We start from the raw sequence: 25,402 nt of genomic DNA on the forward strand, positions 1-25,402 counted from the left end.
CATGGTATGAAAAAAAGCCTAACGTAAATCATTTTAAAGTTTTTGGTTGTTTGGCTTATGTTCGCATCCCTTATCAGAATAGGCAAAAGCTAGATGCTAAAAGTGAATCATGTATTTTTGTGGGCTATAGTGAGGAAAGCAAACCTTATAGATTATTCAATCCTATTACTAATAAGATTGTTGTTTCAAGAGATGTGATTTTTGATGAAGGGGGAGTTTATGGTCATCAAAAACAACTTGTTGGAAAGCCAAAATCAGTTTTGGGTGATGATGATATTGCTGATAATGATAATGAGCAGCCAGCTAATGGTTCTATTTCAAGATCACCAAGCCCACCAAGAAACCCCTCACCAATCCCAAGAGCAAGTCCATCCTCAAGTCCTCCAAGGAAGGTAAGAAGTTTGAGTGATATCTATGAGAGGTGTCAAAATCAAGCACATGAAGAAGATCCAATAGGTGAGACAGTAAATTTTGCATTACTTGCTAAAGCTGATTTTGAGCCATCATGTTTTGAAGATGCATGCGCTAATGAGGTTTGGATGCAAGCAATGAATGAAGAGATGGATTCCATTGATAGGAATGAAACATGGGAGCTTGTAGATCTTCCACATAAGAAGAAGAAGATTGGCACAAAATGGGTCTATAAGACCAAGTATAATAGTGATGGGAGTGTTGAAAGACACAAGGCAAGATTGGTTGCTAAAGGTTTCACTCAAAGGTATGGCATTGATTATGAAGAAACTTTTGCACCAGTAGCAAGACAAGAAACTATTACGATGTTAATCTCTCTTGCAGCTCAAAAGAAATGGAGTATTCATCACATGGATGTGAAAAGTGCCTTCTTGAATGGGTACTTAGAAGAAGAGGTATATGTGAGACAGCCACAAGGTTTTGAGATTCAAGGCAAAGAAGATTATGTCTACAAGTTGAAGAAGACTTTGTATGGCCTCAAGCAAGCACCACGTGCATGGTATGCAATAATTGATGGATATTTTCAGTAGAATAGCTTTCAAAGAAGTAAGAGTGAACCTACCCTTCACTACAAACAAGAAGGTAATGATATTCTCATTGTGAGTTTGTATGTTGATGATTTATTATATATGGGTAGTAGTTCAAAGATGAAAGATGAATTTAAAGTTGCTATGATGAATGAGTTTGAGATGAAAGATTTAGGCCTCATGAAGTACTTTCTTGGCATGGAGGTTTATCAAGGTAAAGATGAAATTTTTATTTGTCAAGAAAAATATGCAAAAGATATGTTGAAGAAATTTGATATGGCAGATTGTAAACCTCTTTCCACTCCAATTGCTCATGGAGTTACATTATGTAGAGATGATGGTGCTAAAATTGTTGATGAGACATTATACAGGAGCATTGTGGGGAGTTTGATGTTTCTAACTCACACAAGGCCTGATATTGCTTATTCAGTTTCATTGGTTTCAAGGTATATGACAAATCCATCAGAGGAACATATGAAGGCAACCAAGAGAATTTTGAGGTATGTGAAAAGTACAGTAGATTTTGGCATTCACTATTCTTCTAATAAGTTTGAGCTTGTTGGCTTTAGTGATTCAGATTGGGGAGGTTGTTTGGATGACCGAAAATCTACATCTGGTAATTGTTTTTCTTTGGGTTCTGGTTTAATTACATGGAGTTCAAAGAAGCAAAGTATGGTTGCTCTCTCTTCTACAGAAGCGGAATATGTTGCGGTCACTTCAGCTAGCACACAAGCTTTATGGCTTAGAAAGCTTCTTGAAGAAATTGGAGAGATACAGGTTCAGCCTACTGTGATTTTTTGTGACAACATAAGTGCTATTAAATTGGCCAAGAATCCGGTTCATCATAGCAGGGCCAAACACTTTGATTTGAAACAACATTTCATTAGAGATTTGGTACAAAATAAAGTGGTTGAGCTAAAGTACATCAGCACAAAGGAGCAAATTGCAGACATCTTCACAAAGGCAGTTGCAAAAGATCAGTTTTTGGTACTCAGAGATCGAATTGTCAGTCCTCTCAGCATCAAGGGGGAGTATGAAGATTAACGCCAAGATTGCTGCTGCTCGGAAATAGAAAATTCCAGTTCCACCACTGTTCACAACAATTAAAATTAGAACTTTCATGGATAGTTGTTAGATTGCATGGTTATCGGCAGTTTTTTAGTAATTTCTAAATTTGATGGTTAATAATGCATGCAATCATGCTGAAGATGCCATATAGAACTTGAGATTAGGTAGTAGTTTTAATTAGTTATTTTCTATATAAGTATACCAGTAGTGGTATTAAATGTAATGGTTTTTTGGAATAGTATAATCTGTAATAAAAAAAGTTGTTTTGATTCTGCTCCAAAAAATAGAGTGTACTCTGTTTCTTCATTGTTGGAGGTTTGTTTATTTTACTTGTTTATCATCTTTGCTGTTATAGATTGGATTGTGTAAGTGTTCATATTCTACACCCATCCCCGACGAAGGTGGTGGTGCTGCAAAAAAGAGGTGACATGTCTCCATGATCCTATGCAATTTACTAATTAAAAGCCTTCTAAAAAAGAATCAAAATTGAAAACTACATTATTATATATAAAAAAATATGTAAAGAATTGCAACAAATATATACAAGTGATCTATCGACTATCTCTAATTTTTAAAACCTTTACATAAATCTTTTTACAAATGATAGTCGATTATAGAGTCTGTTAAACATTATAACATAGCTGTGACATTTAATGCATTGCCCTGTTACCATGTTGTCATTAATGGTCTGGGAAGTAAAATTGATTTGCAAATAGAACTAATTTTACAGATGTTGCTGTTGAATAAATTGTACATTGAATAATGGATTTTTTACTCCAACGCAATCTCTCGCGTGATTAAAAAAGGAAGAGTATTTGTTTCTGCATGGAAATGGAGTTCTGTGTATAGTTATTTAGCACATGCAGACCTGTTCAGGTAAGTCCGCCTCATAAAAACATTAGATTTTCATGCCAATCTGGATGCATTGTTAACTATGCGTGTTTAAAGTCCTTCCCACATATGCATATTTCACAGGCGCATTTTGAGGAACACGAGAGGCATTTGGTTAAACACTTTGTTGCCTTCCTGTATTCATCTTCCAATATAGTAACCGCACTAGGAGGAGGGATAATTAATTAGTCTTGCAATTCTTATTACGTGACTATATAAATATGTTTCAACACTTGCAAAACTCTCTAACAATTCTGTTTTGCGCATTGTAAGATTCAAATCTAAGTCTGGCTTGAAACTCCGCACTAAGGGATGATAGCACACTATGTCTATTCTGATGCATGGGATATATCCAGTGAAGATTGGTACCACAAATTGTGCTGGTCAAATGCTACAAGGGTTACAGTGCTTTGCGGGCATAATTGCTAGTCTTTTTGTAAAGATTTTATTTGTGGTTTTAAGAGGTACACATACTATTTCTGTTTCCGTACAGATTTTCTTTCAAGGCTGGATAAGCATGGGGTGACTGCCTGAGAGGAATTAGGACGCGTGAGAGGACAGAATAATGACAATGCTTCTGGACAACCACTGTAAGGGTGTAGGACATCTTTTCTAATTTTTGTTTCTTTGTTTTAATCCATTACAAAGTTTTCAGTTATAGCTTGTATATATTTCATTGTTTTTATTCACTGCCCACACAAATTTTGGCTGACACATAAGTATTCTGGCACACATTATTCCGACAGGAAGATTATTGATTTGATTGATGATGGACACGCTGAGCCATGTCTGCACGTCCTCCGCCTGCTCCTTTTTCCACTGTCCCAATAAACTCTACCACGTGTTATATCCGTAAATTATGCAACATTGATGGTAAGACTTCCAACAATAGCATTAATTCCATCCTTATCGTTTGGATTTTCTTTAACATTTTTCATTTTCTAAAAAAAATATGCGCAAGAAAATAGCTATTAATGAATAAGAAAAAAATATTTTTGCTCTGATAAATAAATTTAAAAATATTCAATTCAGATATTTAGGAAATGATAATTGTTTACTCAAAAAAGAAATAGGAGGGGATCAAACAAAAACATAAGTTCTGTGCATAAGGCAGGACTAATAATAAATCAATATTAGAACTTTGGCAATCCACCAATTTTGATGACAAAAATTAATTGAATGAAGCAACTGGGAACATTAGTTCCTTGCATATAAATAGGTAAGGGCTAACAACTTGTAGCCAGAAACCGTGGTATTAATTTGTACATTCGAACAAATTCTTGTGTAAATAGAAACATTGATATAATACATAAACATCAAATGAGGTTAGTTAAGGAGGGACCCACAACCAGACCACGCTCGAAGTCCTCTAACTCAAAGCTTCGAGTGCGCTGGTTAAGCCAAGCCGACCAGAGATAGGGTAGATAGATCTATGGAGAACTTATGTTCCCCTGCAACTTGTATTTGGATTTCAATCATCTACAACTTGTTGTTAGAAAATAAAACTTAGCATGTTTTTAGTTTTTATCTATGCTTTATTGGATAAAGCTTATGTTCTTAGTATGTAAGCTAAATAAGGAATACTTCCAATTTTTTCTATTTTATTCCTATTTTTCCTCTGTATTATACTTTGAGGAAGCCTATATTGGGGGGGTTTGGGCTCTATATTTAAGGAGCTGGAGGTCCCATGATAATATTTTGAGGGGGCTAAAATTTAATTTCGAATCTTTTCCTATTAACTAGGAGCCCTTACTTTTTAGTTGAGCAGATGCCAATAAAAGGAGCTAGAAATAGGCCCCTACTGTTTAGGGAAGAATTCTGCCACGTGGCAAAAACCTACCTTTCATTTTCCCTCCAAATTGAAATCATCCTACTAAAAATTCTAAAAACAACTATTTATATTTTTAATATTTCTTTCAATTTAGGACCTAATTTTTTAAAGCAAATTTAAATGTCATGCCCATGAGACTGCTCCCTTTTAAATGTTCCTAAAAATGCTCAGCGGCACCCGCTCTATTTTTAAGCAAGCAGGTGCCCATGAGACCCCAGCCTAATTCCTTCAATGTAATTAATGAGAACTTCAATTTTTCATCTTCTGTTCTGAATTTTTCCTTTCTACAGCTACATATTTTGTTCTATCATTCCAGCCGGATTATTTGCTAGTTAAGCTAAAATTTTACACTTCTGAATGAGATCGGAATTTTCTTGAATCATTTTCAGGTCTCCAATTAAAGCAAACAACAACACGAACTACACAAGAGAATATTGGTTCCATATGTGAATATGGCAGAAAAAGAGCCATATCTAGCATTTCATTGTGATGCAAAATGACGACATCATATCATTCACATACAACTGTGTAGGGAATATATGGAAAACATGACATTGTATGTTAAAACCATGATGCTTTAGAGATATCAATTTATATGAAGAATAGCTTCTGCCATATGTTTGTAGATACTTTAGAACAGAGTAATCTCCCAAAAAATATGAGAATATTCATATTCTGTTTGAAAACATTTTGCGAGTGGACAGTTTGAATGAGATCTTTGAGGATTCAAAGCTCCACAGCATCACAAACTCCTTCATCAAGATACACGATAGAAGAGCACACTTTAGAAGATATCTGAAAATGGACCGATTATGCCCTTTTGGTCCTGAGACTGCAAAATCATATGGAAGTCATTCAAATTCACTCATCCATTGTCTCTTGGTCCATCAGACTGCACGGTCTGGTGGACGTTATTAAAATTTTCTCATCCATTCATTCATAGGATCAAAAGAGAATTCTTAAGTAAGAAAACTTACATATTATTTTTTTATTATTAACACGCTGCATGGAGAAAGCTCTGTGATTCTTGCTTTAACCCTGCATAATACCCCACAAATTTCACTTTGGGGGGTATGCAAGACCATATGTACACATCAGAACAATAAAATTACATAACTGAATATAGACTGAGCATAAGCTATTCAGTCACCCCTGAAATATGGAGGAGTGTAGAATGCACTTGGAAAAGTGCCTGCACCATTTGGGAAAAGGGTCAGGAAACATACGACAGCAAGAATGTAACCCAGTACATAACGCTCATCACCTAATGGTGTGATCTCATCCTTTGCTGGAAGTTCTTCACCTCCTCTAAAGAAAGTTGCAAACAATCCCCATGCTAAGCAAAGAACACTACCACCTAGTCCTCCAATTCCAAGTATTAGTGAAGCTGCAAAGGAAAGTAAAGTTGCAGCTTTTCTTCCAAACAATGCTTGAGCTATCCTTCCTCCTTCAAGCCTCCCACATGGCAAAAGGTTCAATGAAGTTATGACAATACCTGAAAAAATATACATGCATCACCTTAGGTAAACAGTTCTTGTGCCAAATTTATTTCCAAACTCTCTTACACCTATGACAACCCTGGACATCTTAAAATCCCAGTTACACAGACATGGAATTTAAATTCTTATCCAGAGCAATAAATGATTGTCATCATCCTAGCATTTATCAGTTTTTCCCAATGCCCACTTACCTAGAAGTCCAGCAAAAGCAAGGGGATCTACAGGAACTCCAACTCCCTCCACAGCTCGAGGTAGAACATTTCCAAGCTCATCAGCATATGGTCCAACAACAAACTGGACAAATGAGAGCAGGGGATTATTATAGAAAAATTGAGGCCTTATATACCTGTCAGAGAAAATCATTCAAGTTGGTGAGTATAATTCAAACAAATAAAAATACTGCCTTTTCCTGCAAATTGTAATGAAAAATGAATAGTAAAAGACTCACAAGGCATTGCCACCTCCATTAAAGCTACCATCAAGGAAGAATGCTGTTGCTACTAAGAAAATAGAAGTGACATAGGCAGAGGTTATCCGAGCAGCAGGAATATCAAAGAGTGCCTTTTTGTTTGGCAGGAGGGACTCGTAATTGTTGACCACTCCAAGACAACCAGTCCAGTTAGACGGAACTAAGAATGATGGGCTTAACCTCACCCCATAGCGAGCTGCCATCCATCGTGTCACAATCTGTAAACAGTAAATAAAAGCAGTCATCTGTGAGAGTCTTCATGGAAAAGTATACATATTTCGAAGGCCAAGAATAAATACAAGTAGATATATATATATATCCTCATTTGATATACAAATCTAATATCATGGGTGGTTATTGTTTCAATCATGATGACAACTTGTGTTTAAACTTAGTTATAGTTGTTCAATAAATTCAAGTTTGAAGTGGTGAAGTCAGATACATTTGACATTAATGTCAACATGATGGTAACACTATGGAAGCTTGTTACAGAATATTTTCAAAGAACTATGGAATAACATTATTTGGCCCATCTAGTACAAAGATATTATTCAGCCTTGATGGCTTCTAGAAAAAACAAATTGCCTTGAAGTCAATGTGACTCTATTATATCAAAATAAAAAAAATTGCAGTTTTCAGTAAGAAAGAATGCAGGAAATGATCTAATTGCTGAAGAACAGTTTCATTTGCATGCTTCCTTCCATAAAAGTTATGCCTTAAATCAAGAATGAATCATTCAGAAGTAACCAATTCTCTTGAGCTGTTATTTTCTGAAGGCGATCCATAGAATACACCTCAAATTTTCTTGGACAATAGACTGCCTCAGTTTTCTTGTGAATGAAAGAACAGGATTAGAAAGTTTCTGATTGAAGCAAACTCAAAAAATAATAACTGACCTCAGATCTAGATCAAAAGTGATCCTATTTCCATCCAAGGTTTCAACTTCCAGAAAGGAGGAATATTTCTGCTGATGAAAGGAGATACCAATGCATGTATGTATATTTTTCAGCCTCAGGCAATTCAGATTCCAGGATATGTAGCTGACAACAAAGTGAAACTGGAAGAGAATTCTCCCATCATATTAGGGGGGAAGCTAGATTATGCAACACATGCAAATAGTATCTCCTTTATTAATTAGATTGTTAGTTTTGGTTTCATTTGTTATTTCTATTGTCCCTTTGTTTATCACCTTTTTCCTGGTCAACCTGGAAGCCTTGACCTTCCCTTGATCCTTGTACTGCCTACCCCCCCTTCTCCCCCTTATCTAGTTAGATCTGCAACTAGAGAGTCTTTCTTTTTCCTTGCAGTCTTTCATCCTGATGATGGATCATAGAGTTTGATCCAAAATATTGATGCAAAAATTATATACACAATCAAATCCAAAAGGATTAGCATCAAAACAATATCTCATAAGAAGGTCCAGAGAAACAAAAAAGAAAAGTATTTCAAGATTTGCATTTCCTCAAATTCAAAATCAATTTATAAATAAGCCTCTAAATACACTTCAAGCAAACATAACACTTGAAAGACCAACAAAAACAAGTCAAAAATATAGTTGAGAGTCCTACAAAAGAGAGGAAAACATAAAACTCTTATCATTTTTTGCTCAATCGGTAGAGTTTCTTGGGCCATCTTTTTTTGTGCATTTCTACTGACTTCTTTCAAAGAATGAAGTGCCCTCTGACAAAAAATGGTTTTGTGCAACCAGACTCTTAATCCACCCAAACATGCATTTGGCTTTAGAATTTTGTCCAATCATATTTAGGTTGCTTGGTCTGTGATTACTTCTGCGACCATCACCTGTAATTGATTGAGATTTGGTCTATAGTCTCCTGCAAGAAACTTAGGCCTAGAAACAGTGATCTAGTTGTGAGAAATCAGACCATGTGTCAATATTATTGTTACTTGAGTTTAATATACAAGTATCTAACTCTATGTAGTTGTATTTAGAGCTCTTCATAAGACAGAAAAGTTGAATTGGGAAACCTACTACTAAAGCCTCTGAATATCCAGGTTATGTCCTGCTCAATTTTCTAGTTTCATGTTGAATTCTGTAATTGAGATTTATTCTCAATAGGGTGAGAATCAATCAGATCCACAGAAAGATTCTGAACAGATTTATAAGAAACTGTTGAAAAATATCCTTCATATTCTTAACTGCACAAGGTTAGATAGATGCTAAGGGAACAAGTTGCAAAGCAGCTGCCAGAAAACATAATGATGCTGAAACTTGGTTCCTCTCACTCAAAACAGAAAGATGATTCTTAGACTGATACATCAAACTGCTGCATGCAAAGAAGCCAACTGAAAAGCCGTATCAGCTTTGCTCAATTGTTAGTCAGCAAGTTTTCAAACTTACAATACCTTTGATGACCATTTCTTTTCTATAAAAGATCATATAAGAGTGAGGTGCAGAAAAACTTTGACAGAAGTTTGGTACCAGATTAATCAGCAAAAAACAAGATAACTAAAATGAAACATTCTTACACTGATCAAATCAATTTTCTTTTACACTGCAGTAGAAGTTTATGAAACATACTAATGCATTTTCAAATAATGCTCCTAGTGGGATGGAACATACCTCAGAAACTATGAGAATGGTGACAAAGCCACCAAAAAGAGGCAAAACATTGGCAATGTAGTCATCAAAAGTAGCATCTGGCTTTACAAAGAATCCACTCATAATAGCAGTTGTCCCAAAAGTTGTAACACCAAGAAGTGCTGCACTAATATAGCCCCAAGGAGTATTGAGTTTTGTGTACTCAAATTGGAGATCTATTTCTGGTTTTGGTTGCACCAAGCACACCTGAATATAAGATCAATTATCATTGTGGTTTTAAATGCCAGGACTAAGGAATTACTTATCAGCTTCAATACAATATTCAGACTACATCCTCTTTTATAAATCTAAAAATTAAAAGAGCTGAAACTAAGTTCTTAAGCTCAATACAGATTCTTTACAGCTAAATGCATCTCTACTATAGAGTGTGTTCAAGCAACCAGTGCCATACGATTTACAAAGTCTTCTGGAAAATTCACAAAATCAGAAGATTAACCTTACAGTAACAAACATTGATTCTACATTACCTGTTTTTTTATATCATTAGTTTCCTCTTCCATGAACCATAGGACGACTTCCTCACCCACAGCATCAGCTATCTTCTTCTCCAGTTTAGGTATGACTTCGTCTATGGGCCTTCTAAGATTTCCAATAAAAATGCCACCATCTCCAAAGCGGCGGACATCAACAGCAAAGAAGGTATCAAAACCAAAACAGCTCTTTAACTGCAATCGATAGAATAGATGTATTATTATTTGTGCAGGATTCTGCATTTCGCTATCTCTTACTGATATAAGTTTACATTTCTTTTGATTAGGTAAAAAATCTTGTTCTCCCTTGTTCACAGCAGGCTACTAAGTTTTATTTCTCCTGAAGCACATATAGAACATTACCAGGAAATCTGCAAGGATACACATTTTAATGTAGTACTTTGCTTGACAATAATAAGTGGCTTTAGAAAGTATACAGCTTAAGCGACAAGAAATGCTGGTAGCTTTAAATTATGTACTCTTGGAAATATATTCTCTGTATAGGGGGGAAAGCATATTTACTTTTAAGAAAAATGTTTCTAAAGAAAGTGAACAGTTGAGAAGAGCTTAGGACATTAATGGTCATCATTATCATCATGAAGGGGGATGGACCACTTTAGGGAGAATATTGCTCTTATACTGTTAAAAAGCAATTAAACTAAAATTGTGTTTAATGTGGATGTAATTCATTGGAGTTTTGGCTTTCCAATATGCGTTCTAGTCTCTTCTGTCCCTCCACAGTAGTGTTAGCAGCATGCTAGAGTTACTAAGTTGAGTTGAGAGGAGCTAACTGAGTGATGAGGTTGTGGAAATACTAGTTCCAAGACAGGCTTATTAATTTTGAGAAGACAATTACAGCAAAAACGTGCATTGCAGCAGCTTGAAAAAATCTATTTTAATTTATAGACAGAGACATAGAGAATAGTTAAGGCAGGCTCACTCAAACTGGAGAAGATGGAGCAGAAGGAACATGAGAACTCAGGAATTTCCAGCAAGAAACGATTTCAGGAGAGTATATGTTCTTGACTGAAGATTGCTGATGAAGAAAAAATTAAGTACTAGCAAAGTCAAATTGGAAAGCTTGCACTCCCCTTCTGTCAGCACTTGTCATACCGCATTTACTGCAGGAGCTTTAGGTTAGGATATAATGGCTCCGGCCAGCGGTGAACCAGTTGTTTCTGGTGTTCACGCTGCTGCTTCAGACTGCCATGGCGCCGCCACCGAACAAACGCCCGCGCAAGTTTGTCCCGAAGGTTTTCCATGAGGTAATCTTGATATTGTCCTTCCTTTGCAAGAATTTGATGCTGCATGTGACTGGTTAGAACAACATACCTTGATAGGGTATTTTGTTGGTAGGACCCCCCCTGAAGCTATGCTCAAAGAATGGGTCAACAAAAGTTGGACTCCTCATGGCGTCCGCCTTGACGCTGTGCAAAACCTTACCAAAGGTTTTTTTTTATTTCGCTTCGCTGACCCGTCGCAAGCTGACGCGGTTTTTACCAACGGCCCTTGGTCTGTGCGTTCCTCTCTGCTTGTTTTTCAGAAATGGTCCCGAGACTTCTCTGTCTCGGACGATAAAAAGCTTAGGGTTCCTGTTTGGGTTGAATTCCCAGGTCTACCCTTGCCCTGCTGGCCTTTTATTGAGTCTATTGCCCAAGCCCTTGGCAAAGTTGTTACCAAGGAGCCAGAGAAATTTTTTAATGCTCGCCCTCAGCGGCGTGTTTGTATTGAAGTTGATCTTTCTAAAGATCTCAAGGATTCGGTGGAAATCCTGATTGGCGCTCAAACCTTCGCACAGAAGGTGCTTTACTTGAACCTACCTAACACCTGTTATAGGTGCCAGTCTGCGGAACACAAGATCAAGGACTGCCCTTTGGCCACGCCTAGGGTCAAACCCCAGCCTAAAGCGACGCCTGTCAAGCAGGTCGAGGGAAAAAAAGAAAAATGGGTTACTGTTGGGCGCAAAGGCAAGCCTGCCTTGAATCCTTTGGCCCCCAAGCCATCCTATGCGGCCGTAACCGCAATTCCTCCTGCGTCCATTGAAGTGTCAGCGCCTGCTAGCGTGGAGACGCCAGCGGATTCTGTTGCACCGGTTTCAATTCCGTAGGTTTCAAACCCTGCTGGCTCGCAGGGGATTAAGACAGCCGCCAGGACCTCGTCCTTGGCTGGGGCTCGTTCTCCTCTTGCAGTCTCTTCCATAGTACCACCAGCAACAAGGCGTTCTCGCAGTCCTCCTGGACGTGCGGAGATATCAGGGGTCAAACGGCAGGCTGTAAGTCCAGAGGATTTCCCGTCTGACTTTCACCCGGTTTCTACCTTTTTACAGAATAGCTACTCCTCTCTCGAGGACGAGGATGATATGGAAGAGTTTTCATGAACTTCCTCTCTTGGAATGTTCGAGGTCTTATAGACCTCCCTAGAAAATTCTATGTCCGGGATACCCGTCATAGACTTGGGAATTTAGATTTTCTTTGCCTGCAAGAAGTTAAGATTTCTGGTTTCATGCTTTCTGCTGCATGCTGCGTCATTTGGCAGGATAGCGTCATGTTTTCTTCTCAGCATGAAGCTGGCCGAGGTGGTGTAGTTACTCTCCTGTCACCTCGCCTTCATTCTGCTATTATTTCGCACGGTTCTGACCCCACACACCGTATTATTTGGCTTTTGCTTTCCATCAACAATCATTCTTTTGGAGTCATTAATGTTGATGCCTCCAATGATGCTGTGGAAAGGGCGCAAATGTGGGTTTGGCTTGCTGACAACCTGCCGCCAGCTACTTGGGTCCTGTGTGGGTACTTCAATATGGTTGAAGTGGCCTCTGACAAAGATGGCATTTTGCCTTTCCGTTGGACAGCTGGGGAAAGATAAGCCCGGTTTTACATGCGTCATAAATTGGGCCTCTTTAATCCCAATACTAGCCGCTGTCATGATAATGGGGCTTGGCACACTTGGTCCAATTTTCGAGCCGGTCCTGACCGCATATTGAAACGTCTTGATCGTGCTATGATCTTGGCGCAATCTTTTTTTTATTTTTCTGAAGATCGTGATCTACCTGTCATTCCCCTGACAGATGTGACGTTGTCAGACCACTATCCCATTTATTTTGGCATTTCTTGGCAAACAGCTGTCCCCAAAGTGGTGAAGTCTCAATTCTTCCTCAACACGTCTATGCTATTGCATGCCTCCACCATCTCCCACATACGTGTCTGAAATTTGGAACCACGTCCACATTCCCATCGAGGTTGGATTCAATGGTGGAATGATGCCGTTACCAGAACGGCTCATTTTTTGCGCATCTACGGGCGTCAGCTGGCAATTTTCAGAAAATGTTCTTATGAAGCCAACACCCTTGCCCTCAAAAAAGCCTCTGAAGCGCTCACATTCAACCCCTTTGATGTGGATCTGCAACTTCAACTTGCCAAGCTTCACCATGAAAAGCAAATTGCTGATAACCATGCTGCCCGAGGAGCTCAAATCAAAGCCTGTCTCCACTGGTTGGAGGTTGGCGACAAAGCCTCGAAGGAGTTCTTCCAGGCTCTCCGAGCCCGTCATACCAATATTGGGATTAAAAAGATAAAACAGGGAACTGATGTTCTTTCTAGTCTGCCAGACATCCTGCAAGCTTTTGTTCTTTACTATGAGAACGTTTTTGCTTTGCAGGGCCATTTGGTTGCTCAGGAGGAGGCTCTCAGAAAGTGTATTACTGTTACTCCAAACCGCCTCGCGGTTGAGCAACGCGCTTTCTGTGAGCAACTTCTTTCCCTCCGAGACCTTAAAGAGGTAGCTTACTCCATGGCGGATGACAAATCCCCTGGGTGTGATGGATTTCCTTGTGAATTTTACAAACATCTTTGGGAGCAAATTGGTCCTGATCTGCACAAAGTCTATCTTGAAGCATACCATTCTAAACGCTTAGGAGCGATCATAAATAAAGGCAATATTAAATTCATACCTAAAGCTGGTGATCTTGAGGACATCTGTAACTGGAGGACCATCAACCTCCTGAATGTGTCTTATAAGATCATTGCTAAGGCGCTCTCTCTCAAAATCCGCCATATGCTTCCTCTAATTGTGCGGCCTGAACAAACTGGCTTCATCAAATCCAGGTATATTCTTGACAACATCATTGCTGTCTGAGAAGGTATGGAATGGGCCCGTAAGTCCAAGCAGCAGGCTATCTTTTTAAAGATAGATTTTGCTAAAGCCTATGATCGCATTGAATGGCCTTTCATTTTGGCTATGCTTCAGGCTCTGAGTTTTGGTCCCAATTTCCTTCAGTCCGTGGAGATGCTCTTTGGTGACGCTAATGCTTGCATCACCATCAATAATTCGCAATCTGAAGCTTTTGGACTTTTTTGTTCCATCAGACAAGGTTGTTCGTTAGCTCCAGTGCTTTATGTCCTTGCTGCCAAAGGTTTTGGTTATTTACTTGCTCACTCTGTGTCTTCAGGGCTGGTCCGTGGCATTTCCTTGCCTGATTCTTCCTCCTAGTTAGTCAATGGTCATTTTGCTGATGATTCTTTTCTTACTCTTCTTGAAGATGAAGAAAACATCAAAAATGCTTTAAATTGTCTTAACACTTTTTGTCAAGCCTCTGGCTCTGCCCTTCAATGGCATAAAACGCTCTGTTACCGACAGTCTTTTTTGCCAGCTCCACCTTGGCTCAGCCAATTCCAATGGAAATGGGTTACTCATGGAGAAATTTTTCACTTTCTTGGCATTCTCTTTGCTTTCCAGGCTTCCCCTGTGGAACTTTGGAATGCTGTGCTTACAAAGATTACCAAAAAGCTTGATTATTGGATCACTAAGCCACTTTCTCTTGCTAGTAATTTCCAGATTTGTTCTAAGATTTTGGCTGCCACCCATGTGTTTTATTCTTCTTGTTGGGCTCCCTCCAAAGCTTCCTATCTCAAATTAGAACGTTTGCTCAAAGATTTTCTTTGGGCCTCTGCTTCTGACCATCATGGTTTTCACAGAGTTGCTTGGGATTTCTGTTGTCTCCCAAGGGAATCTGGGGGTCTCGGCCTGCTTTCCACTCGAAAGCAGGGCCTTGCCCTCTGTGCTAAATGGATTATCAGAGCTATTTCTGGAGATGAAGCCTGGAAAATTATTGTCAAGCATTGCATCTCTTCAGACTTCCCTGCTAACAGACCGGCGTGGAAGGGGATTGGTTTTCAGACCCTTCTCACTATGCGTGAACCAGTGGTCATATAGGGCTCTTTCGTTATAAAGAGCATCTGGAAAGCTTGGGAAGCTGTTAAACTTTGGCTTCGTTGGGCTGGTAATGAGTTTCGCAATGGGCTGTCCTTAAATCAGCAGAACATTTGGTGGTCTCCCTTGTTTTCCTTCCAGGGTATTCCTCTTGCCAAGACTCAAAGTGCCAGTGCTCTGCGTTTCTATAAACGTGGCATTCGCACTACTAAGGACATTTTTTCAAGAGTCACCATGAATTTCAGGTCTTGGGAGGATATGCAAGTTCAATACCTCTTTGTACATGTCGATTGCCATACTTATGAGCTTCTGTTGTCCTCCATCCCTGTGCACTTACTTCATAAAGTGGGGATTCAGTCTGTTCGACCTTGGTGGTATGAATGGAAGTGGTTTCCTACCACTCTATTTACCAATTATAAGCCCAATATGGGATACAGATGGCTTTCGCCCCACCTTCCGATGGTGGACACGCTTAATCAACGGTGGCATTTGTATTCTTCGCGTTCTCAATGGAGAAAACGGTTCGACACCATTTGGAGTGCCATTACAGAACCTAAGATTGCTCACTTTGCTTGGTGCCTTGCTTTCCAAGGTCTTCCCCTAGGGCCTCAGCTCAAACACATTGGGGTTTTTGATCCCAAATGCCCCTTCTGTGGCCAACCTGAGTCCTTTTTGCATATTTTTTGGTTTTGCAAACGTGCTCAGAATTATTGGCACTGGATCCATATTTTTTCAAGCCTTTCAGGCCCGAACCCTTTTCATGGCACATGATCCTGTTGGGTGATTCCCCCAGATTTCCTCGGAAATTTTTCCAGATTTGGCATACTTTCAGGATGGAAATTTTGTTTTCTCTATGGAAAGATAGGAATGCAGTTTTATTCACTCACATTTTTTTGGATGTTAACATTGCAATGTACACTAAGGCTTGCATTTGTAACAATGTCATTATGCAGATACAGGTGCAAGCTAATAAAGTTTCCCTGGAGGTTGCCCACTTACAAGAATTGTTAAACCACTGGGGCAATGCTCCTTGTACCATTGCCAGAGTGCCTCCGGATGCCTCGGCTGATGCCTCCTCATCTCGCGGTCGCCGTTCCAGACGCCAGTCCTTTGGTTGCCATTCGCACACGCCGCGCTCCCAAGGTCCCCGCCACCGCTCTCCCAGCGGTGGTTATGGCGGTTGGAGGCGCCGCTCCGCTTCCCCACCACGTGGTGGTTCTGGCTGGTCCCCGGCTCCCCCCCCTGGGTGGGCTTCTGGCTGGTCTCCGGCTCCTCCCCCTTGACGGGCGCACTCTGGCAAGTTTCCCCGGCCGGCCTTGGCAATTTCTCCTCCGCGGCTAGACAAGAAGGATGCGGAGACTGCAACTACCCCAAATCCTGCGGATGCTGCTGACGGTTGGACTATTCCTAGTCCGCCTCACAATCCCACTGATGCGTGGGGATTTCCTGATAAAGATGATCCTCCTCCCTCTGCTGGTACTGCCTTGGCAGCATAATGTTTTTTTTTTTTTTTGATGAATAGTTTATAGTTGCTGGCTGCGGCCATGTTGTTTGCTCCGGCTTCGGCCGATTGAACTCATTTGCGGGGTGATCCTGTATCCCCCGGCCCTTTTTTGTGAATTGTAATCTTAGTAAATTTTATTAATTGAAAAGGACTATTCATCAAAAATTGGAAAGCTGAGGATGCACAACACTCTCATTATGTCTAAAAATCTTCAGAGTTGGGGTTTTCAATCAATCAACTCTTAAGGCGGAAACCTAAATCAAAAGAATGATGATGGAGTATCCACAATGTCTAAATGTTTGCAGCCACTAAGTCGACAAAGAATATGTCATTTGTGAAAAAATAAGGAAAAAATAAAGTCAAAACAGAGAATCAGAGAGGAAGGAAAATATTAGGACATTGTCAACAAATATGAAAAGCCTGAAGGAAAATTCTGGTGAGAATGAAGTCATACCTTCCAATAGAGATTACCAAAGTAAATGGACTACCTAAAAGAGAAGATAAAGCGATGAGAAAAACAAAGAAGTTGAAGCATAGTTTTAGATTAGTGAAATAGTAAAGTTTATAAAACAGTGAAAGATTATATCCATCAAAACATTGGCCGAGTCATTACTTCATGACAGGCAAGAAGACCAAGATGAAATTGTCAGACAAGAACCAACTGTAGGGGAGGGAAAACATTTGTTATTTGAGGATGGAGAAGCCCCTAGCGAAGAGCAGATTTTGTTAGGACATGACTGTAGATGTATAAGAGACAATAAAAGCAACAAATAGAAATTGTGATTACATTTGAAGAAGAGGTACAATAGATTGAGGCTTTTATCTTTGATTTCATACGATTGAAGTTATTAATACAAATGCAGGTAAGGAATGACTGGTAGACAATAGCAATATAAATTGAAGATTGCAGAGACATAAATAGATGAGGCAAAATGTGGGTTTTAAGAACTATTGGGAGCAATCATTAGTATAAATATGAATATATTTCAGGGAATTGAAAGAAAAATTAAACAATTGGTAATCCTAAAGAGAAAAGTATATAAAAGGAGGAGATGAAGACTAAAATGCAGAAGCACATTCAAAGATATAGTTAAGAGATGGGATCAAAGCAGATATAAATAAAAGTATTGTAGAAATGCAATTAATGTAATTTGTGCAAGCACAAAGTGAGTATATATGAACAAATAAGACCAATAAGAACCAAGGTTACCCTATGTTTCTGGGACAGTTATGGCAGGAGATGGGAGGACGTGTTTCCACGAAGGCAATTTTTTTGTCAATTTTGGAGATGGCTTGGCTAAAGCAAAGGGATGACTATATAAAAATAGGGAAAATTAAAATATGTAAGAGAATTTAAAATATTCATATGAAAAAATGGATGAAGAATGCACTTATACATTATAGAACCTTAAAATACAAGAATTAATGGAATTCTTATGCCAAATTTGTGTTATTTTGAAAGCCAAAATCAAATTTCCTGTAGAACTCAAAGTCAGAGTCCCTTAGGCATCCCCTGTCCCCGGGATGTTTTTGGGATGGGGACACCTGGAAAAATCCAGGTATGTGTCCCAGGGTAACACTGAATTGAGAACTTTTCATCTCTAGTGGAGAGGCAAAGCAAACGAAAAAGAAACCAAAAAGAGCATATACATCTTGTTTAAGGTAATGGTGTGTCTATTGAATATGCGTTTGAAAATCAATAGCAACACAAATTGATTGAGATATTAGAATTAAACACAAAACCAGGTGGCTCAATTTTCTACCAAAAATGACATTTCTTGACATCTGAAGAAAGAAGCAGAAGATAAATAATAAATGATAACATTGAACCGGCCGATCCAAAAAACATTCCTGCACAGGAATAATGGCGCACTAGCAGAATATTAATATTGCTTATGAATTAGTAAATGAGCATTTAAACTGGAATTATGTCTCCTTTAGACGCGAGTCATTGTTGGTTTTGATTTTCGTATGCGCATACTAGTTTCTTGCTCCATGTTGCCTTCAGCTTACTACAGATGCGGAGGAGCTGAATAGAGGCCAAGAGTGAAAATTGGCTTCTATGGGAATGCAGCTGGATCTGAATAGAAATCAATTATTCTATATCTTTAAGTTCATGGGCCTGGTTAGATATAGTTCAAGTATTTGAAGGCCTAATTTTGTGAAACTGGGGTGAATCAGGGGGTTATAGTTCTGAATAAGGTATAGCCAAAGTGAGTGCCTAATTGGACAGTAAATGGTAGTCCATCTTCTCATCCAAGTAGAAATTTAGAACACGAAGAACAAAACTGATAAATAGGTGTAAACAAAAAACAAAAATCACGGATGTAGAAGAGAAAAAGGAGCGGAGTAATGAGACAGAGCTACCTGGGATAGGTTAACTAAGACCAATCTGAACAAAATGACAGCCACCCAAAACATTGCGGACAATAAGAAGGCATCCTAATAGCTCTAAACTATGCCTACTAGTTGAGTACTACATTACAAAGCATTTCATGGAGTAAGGATCGGGAATCAGAGCAAAACTTACTTTATTGAGATCAAGGGCCTTAAACTTTCCTTCGACCTTCTCCAGCCTCTCTTTTTCCTGAGCAACAGAGCTTTTGAGCAAATTTGAAAAGAATTGCTGAAATACATTCCCCGATGCGTCCTTTTCCAGTGCCTTCAACCTCCTTTCAGCTCTCTTTTTCTCCAGCTTAACCGCTGCTTCAATGGAAGGGTTACCCATAAAGTTCTTGAAGTCCTCATCCGCCTTCCAGTCACTCTCTTGCTCCACGTTCTCCTCCTCCTCCACAGAAGACTTTTCATTCTCCGTTGTTCTTTCTGCAAGGCCAACATTCCCTCCTTCCCTCGCACTCTCCGTATTTTGATCAATTGAAGATTCCTCTTCACTGGACTTGACAGAAAATGCTACTGGACCCAGAATTCTCCTTCGACTTCTCTTGATACAAACACCATTCTTCTTACCGAATTGACTGTAAATACGATCACCATTGTTCGTATTGGATTCACTACAAATACCACTGTTCTTATTGAATCGACTAGAAATTTTTCGCCTTGAGAATTTGGAACCATGTGAGTTCAGCCTTGGGCCTTTATAATTGCCTGAACTTGGTGGCAAAATGTTGTTGAACAGCGCAACTGCCATCTAGTTAATTTCAGGGGATGCAATCTGTGTGTTGAATGCTCCTACAGTTATAGACTCGTTACAGTCTCGACATTGTCTAGAAAGTGCTGGAAAGAGAGTGTATAATTGATGCGCGTTATTTATCTTGTTTTATGTGTGAGCTGCCAAAAATTTCAAATTTCAAATGTATTATTATGTTTGATTTATCATTCTAGAATAAGATCAATTGTATGCAGTAAATTTATACATTTTTGGATGCAATTTTACTTATTTATTCATCCACTCAATTATCATATAGAATTGATTAAAAACATTAGTGGCTGTGATAAAAAAAATTTAAGGCTTTTATAATCTTTATATTTATTAATCTATTTTTCAACTCTATCAATAATTTAATTCTTGTTAATTGAAGATAATATTTGTAAATTCTATAATTAGAAAAGTAGAAATAATATTTTGATTGAAAAGTTATATAAATAAAATAAGTTAAAGATAAATAAATCAATATTTACCATTGAACTAGTTACAGAAAAATGTTATATAATTTACTTATTTAAAAAAATGTTGAACACATTAAAGCTTATTTTGTGTTTATGATGATCTAAATTTTGTTATTAAAGTTTTATTTGTATTTGCAGAAATGAAACACCTAGCTTTTTGTTGATTTTACTAGGTTTATCAAGTCTATTAGAATTCCTTTAAATTTATTTTAGGTTCTTAATCTTTGTTTACATGGCAAATAGTAGGCCAAGGTGGTTGTACCCATCATATTAAAGATACTAGAATGTTTACATTGTCTATAAATGCAATTGAAGAAATCCTTAGGAATCTATCACTAAAAGTAGCAGAGCCTATTAACAAGCTCCAATTTTTTTTTAAAAATATGGAGACCCAATTTTGTAATACTATAGCTAGATAGTAATCACTAGACTAAGCTCTCACATTTACAAAAATGGAGCGTCAATTACAAAAATTTAATACAAAATACCTCAAAACCTATACCTCACCCTACATGACTCACCACCAAACCTACTTGTGAATTTTATAGCGCAATACTAGTATGCAACTGATATGACCCTACCCATCATCCTCATACTCCTCATTGGTGCCATATTGCTCAAAATTGTCTTCTTTGATATAGTTCTATAGTCATTCTAGTCCCTCTTATAGGACTGGTTCAAGGATTCTTTTCAAGAGAAATGATCTTGCTCATTACCCCCTCGTTGTTTTGCAGGGGTGTGTCTGATGTAAAAAATATTAGCATTAGTTTATTTGATTCTCAACCCCAATCATTGATAATGTAGAATTCATTCAATAGTGGTACACCAACACCTATGTATGCATTCTCAAGAGTGTCACATAACTTGTTATGAACTTTCATATAAGCTTTAAATGTAGAACACATTCACCATTCCTTTTTTCACCTATGTCCAATAACGACCCCAAGACCATCTACAAGATATTAATGCTAACTTTTTACTGATTGGTCCATGTGCAAAAATTCCTCACCCAAAACTCTCTTTATTGGGTGTATGGTCAACCCATGACACATTTTAAATACACAATTCATTTATATACCCTAAAAAAGTCATCAATCTACACTAGGAGGTAATTCTTGGCAAAGTGTCCATTTATCATGAAGGACATTTTTTTTTGAATGCCTCTTTAGTAGCCATAATCACCTTGAAGTAACTCCTCCTGCATATGTCACTTCCCTCACACAATTATTTCTTAAAATATGGTAATGCCTTATATTCGTTACTGCTTATTCCATTTTGTCCCCCTACCTCAACATGTATGATAATGTTAAGGTATCTATCCTTGGGTAAGTGCACAAAGATGGGGGACTAGAAGGGGGTATGAGTAGCCACTTCATTTTCCCTTGAAATCAAAAAACTTTGAACTTTGACAAAAAAAATGAGTATATTTATACTAAAAATTTGAAGACACAACAAAAACATGAGTTTCGGTACACCGAGTCTAGTTTTCTACACTAATAATTTTTATTATTTTGAGATTGGTTAGATTAACCATCTCAAAAAGGTGGGAGCACACAAAGTGATCATGCTTTTTGTGAACAATTATAATGTAACATCCAATGTGCTCTCCCTAAAATGTCAAAATTTTAATGAATTTTTTAAATCATTCTGATAAGAAGTTAGCTAACACTATGCATTTTATCTTGATTTTTCCAGCTAATCGTTTTATGAATCTACGAATTTTTACAAATTTTGAAAGTAGACACATCTTGAAAACATGAAACTTGAGTGTGCTTCCCCTAGAAATTGATGAAAACTAATCAAAATGAAATTATATTTTTTTAAAGGTATGTGGAATGAAGTCTAGTTTTTAAAAATATAATTTATTTCAAAACACAATGAATGAGCCAAAATCTATGCCCAAAACACTACAGTTTGGTTTGTGACAAAAATTAAACCTACTTCCAAAATAAATTAGAGATAGAAAGCTTAACATACTAAAAATTTAAAATAAATTATATTGTTAAATAGCTAACAAAGATATTAGCAATGTCACAACGTCTATTTCTTTCTTCATTGGACCACATGCAAACTTAATAAGGAGTGCATATAAAAATCTAAGAACATTTTCTATGTTTTTACAAAACACATCTTAAACTTATTATAATCAGCCAAGCCTTTGGGTTGGATGCCTAAGGAAAATCCATTGAACCACACGCAAACCTAATAAGGAGTGCATATAGAAATTTGAGAATATCTTCTATGTTTTTAAAAAACACGTCTTAAACCTATTATAATTAGCCAAGCCTTTGGGTTGGATACCTAAGGAAAATCCAAGCCCAAGGTTTGGTGTTTCCCAAGCCAATTAATATGTTGTACATTGTATTTGGTGTATATAACATTTGACATGTTCCATATTTTCCATGCACCATACATGTTGTGCACAAAACATAAAATATGTTCCCCATATGGCATGCACCAAATATGGTGCATACCATATTTGGATTGCATCAAATGCAAAAAATATATTTTTTAACTATCAAGTCACAACCAATCCATTAACATGAATATATACATGAAATGTTCCATTTAAGTTGAAGTCACATTTCAATATGTCCTTTTCCTTTCTTATACTTTAAGTTATATATGTATGTATTTTTGGGATTTTTGAGAGTGGTTTCAAATCTGTAGGAGCTATAATGTAGATTTTAGGTTTTCAATGATAATATAAATATTCAAACTCAGTCAAAGTTCAATAATCAGTATGCAATTATCAATATTATTTCATTTTCAGTATATCAATCTCTTTCTCTCTCCAAAAATCTAGATCTATCTCCCCCCCTCTCTTATCTATCTCACCTCTCTCTCCAATCTCTAAATCTCTACCACCATCTCACTCTCTCTAATTCACCTTCACGGAAATTGGTATAACATCTTACATGGTTGGAAGACCTAAATGGGTCATGATCATGATGCACATAAAAGTAATTTTTACACATACCCTACTTTGAAATGGTAGAGAGGATTTGTATTTGAAATTCAATGTTAAGGCATATTTAAGTAAAACCTATAATCTTCATTAACTTAGTTTGTTCCTTTGGATTAATAAAATTCTTTAAATTACATTCAATAAGAATATATTGCAATCCATGAGAGTATATGATGTTGTCACGTCTCTAAGGTTACATCCAAAACTAGCTATTGATCTTAAACACCCATGCTCTTATATCTTAGAAAATGCATAAGAAATCAACATTAATCCCTCTTATATATAAATCCAAATTTAACCTTGTGAGTAAACAATGATTACCTCACCTAAAAAGCCCTAGAGGGTGTATCAACTATTGAGCTTATGCTTCTCAACTAAAGATTTATATGTGATATGAGTTGTATGAAAGGTTCAAATTATGATGTTATTAAAGTTCTACTATATAATAAGAGTCTTCAATATGAGTTCTCATAGAGGCTGTAGGATAACTAGATCAAGATATAACTTAAACAAAATGTTGGAATTCAACGTTTACAATGGAAAGTACACATTGATAAATAAAAGGAAGATAATATGCAAGATGATGTAGCATTGAATTGATAAAGCAAAAAATTCAGATTTATAGTTAGAATTATGTGGTCATTACTATGTTACAGATGTATATCAAGAGTGATAAAAAGATAATAACTAGTGACCTTACCTAGTGATGATGCTAATAATTTTGAACTTCTCTTAATTTTAATGTAAGAAAGGTTCTCAGTGAGACCAAATTTACTCGTGTGATATAAACCTTAGAATATAATGATCTTGTCTTTCTTAGAAGAGATATAATCATAAGGAAATATGAATAGTGACAATAAGTCAATGTGTCAAGGAAGTTATACTCTAGGATGACTTGTATGCTTGTTTGGATTAGATTTTTTTGTTTGTTTGCCGAAGGATCTAGGTATAAGAAGTAAATACATCCTCCTATGATAGATATGGACAATTGTGTACTTGTAAGGGATAAATGTAATGCAAGGTTCTATATGAACAACTAAACATGCCAAACCTATTTGGCTTAGTAACTCAAATTTCTTCATAGATATTGTGGTGCATATTGGTCAAAGAGTTTCATAAGATTGCGAGTTAGGTACTTCATTATGTAGCTTCTAGAGGGATGATAATAGATACTATGTGTTAACGATAATATCTTATATTTAAAATATGTTGATAACAACTCTAGGTTTTATAATATTGAAACATACACTAGATGATAAGAGATAGGAGATCTCTGATGACTAAAAGACTTTGAGGGATGATCATCCTATATATATCCCCTTATGTAGCCTCTATTGTTGGAACTACAATTGGAACAATTGTTATGTTTCCATTGATGTTAAACCTTATAGGTAAAACATTTGCTAACAAATAGAGTATCATATTATTTGATTGATGAAGAGGATTCGGAAAGAGAGATACCAAGATGAACTAGTAAAATGGTTGAGGATAGAGGAGTAAATATGATGGAACTACAAAGGGCACTCGATCAGTTAGTATTTGACAAGATATTATGTCCTTACCATGAACTATGGATTAATCTTAGTAATTCCTAAAGTTAATAAGGTACACACTTATAGCTCTCAAAGATGGTTATGTGACCCTAAATTTAAATTATCTTTAATTGGACTAAATTTTGCTAAGTTAGGTAAGCCCTAGGGTTAGGACTATGTCCCTAATTTTGGGTGACTTCCATGATCTCTCCTCTCAGTCCTTATTGTAAATTTTAAATGTTGTAAATATGACCTTTGATAGGGGGTTAGGAAAGCTCAATGGTGTAACATGGCATGTTTTGCTAAGGAAAATATTTGACCTACCATGAGAAATAGGGTGTAAATCATATATTGTTCTCAATGCATCTTATAAAAGGATGATAGTAAGAAGGTTCTAAGGTTCGTATATGTCATGTTTGATATTCACTTTATCAATTAATGAACCATGAGATTCTAGTTAAGGTTTATCTAGATTTTTACTTATATTTATGTTAGATCTCCTATTCGGTTATATTAGGTTGATATGTTTAGATTTATTTTGAAAAAGGATTGAGATGTCATTGTATTAGTTCATACCTATATTGATGGCTTCATAGTATTTCATGCTTAGTTAGGGGTGATTTATTCAAATTTAGCTATTATGGTAGGATGATTCAATATTTACCCTTGTGAGAATCATTAGGAGTTGTTGATAGAGTTTGTATTAGGTTGGATAAG

At 37.2% G+C, this 25,402-nt stretch overlaps 1 protein-coding gene across 3 annotated transcripts; it reads right to left on the bottom strand.

Moving 5' to 3' along the window:
- Window positions 1–5,222: 5,222 nt before the first annotated feature.
- Window positions 5,223–19,725, bottom strand: EGY3 (ethylene-dependent gravitropism-deficient and yellow-green-like 3). 3 transcript variants are annotated; one of them, XR_016362112.1, is made up of 8 exons: window positions 19,089–19,725; window positions 9,844–10,041; window positions 9,338–9,562; window positions 6,736–6,974; window positions 6,479–6,633; window positions 6,015–6,283; window positions 5,766–5,850; window positions 5,223–5,620 (listed from the first exon to the last, which is right to left on the bottom strand). XR_016362112.1 is itself a non-coding variant. In XM_089819527.1 (8 exons), exons 1-7 carry the CDS (start codon window positions 19,704–19,706, stop codon window positions 5,783–5,785), a joined length of 1,734 nt encoding a protein of 577 aa, XP_089675653.1. In that variant the 5' UTR covers window positions 19,707–19,725; the 3' UTR covers window positions 5,223–5,620; window positions 5,766–5,782. The 3 variants fall into 3 exon arrangements, 2 of the variants coding, with proteins under 2 accessions (XP_089675653.1, XP_089675652.1); XM_089819527.1 differs by having other exon boundaries at window positions 6,053–6,283; XM_089819526.1 differs by having other exon boundaries at window positions 5,343–6,283.
- Window positions 19,726–25,402: the final 5,677 nt, after the last annotated feature.

This window comes from Cupressus sempervirens, chromosome 3 (assembly GCF_028749045.1).
Source record: "Cupressus sempervirens isolate cs-2001-9-10 chromosome 3, ASM2874904v1, whole genome shotgun sequence".
Classification (NCBI taxonomy): domain Eukaryota; kingdom Viridiplantae; phylum Streptophyta; class Pinopsida; order Cupressales; family Cupressaceae; genus Cupressus; species Cupressus sempervirens.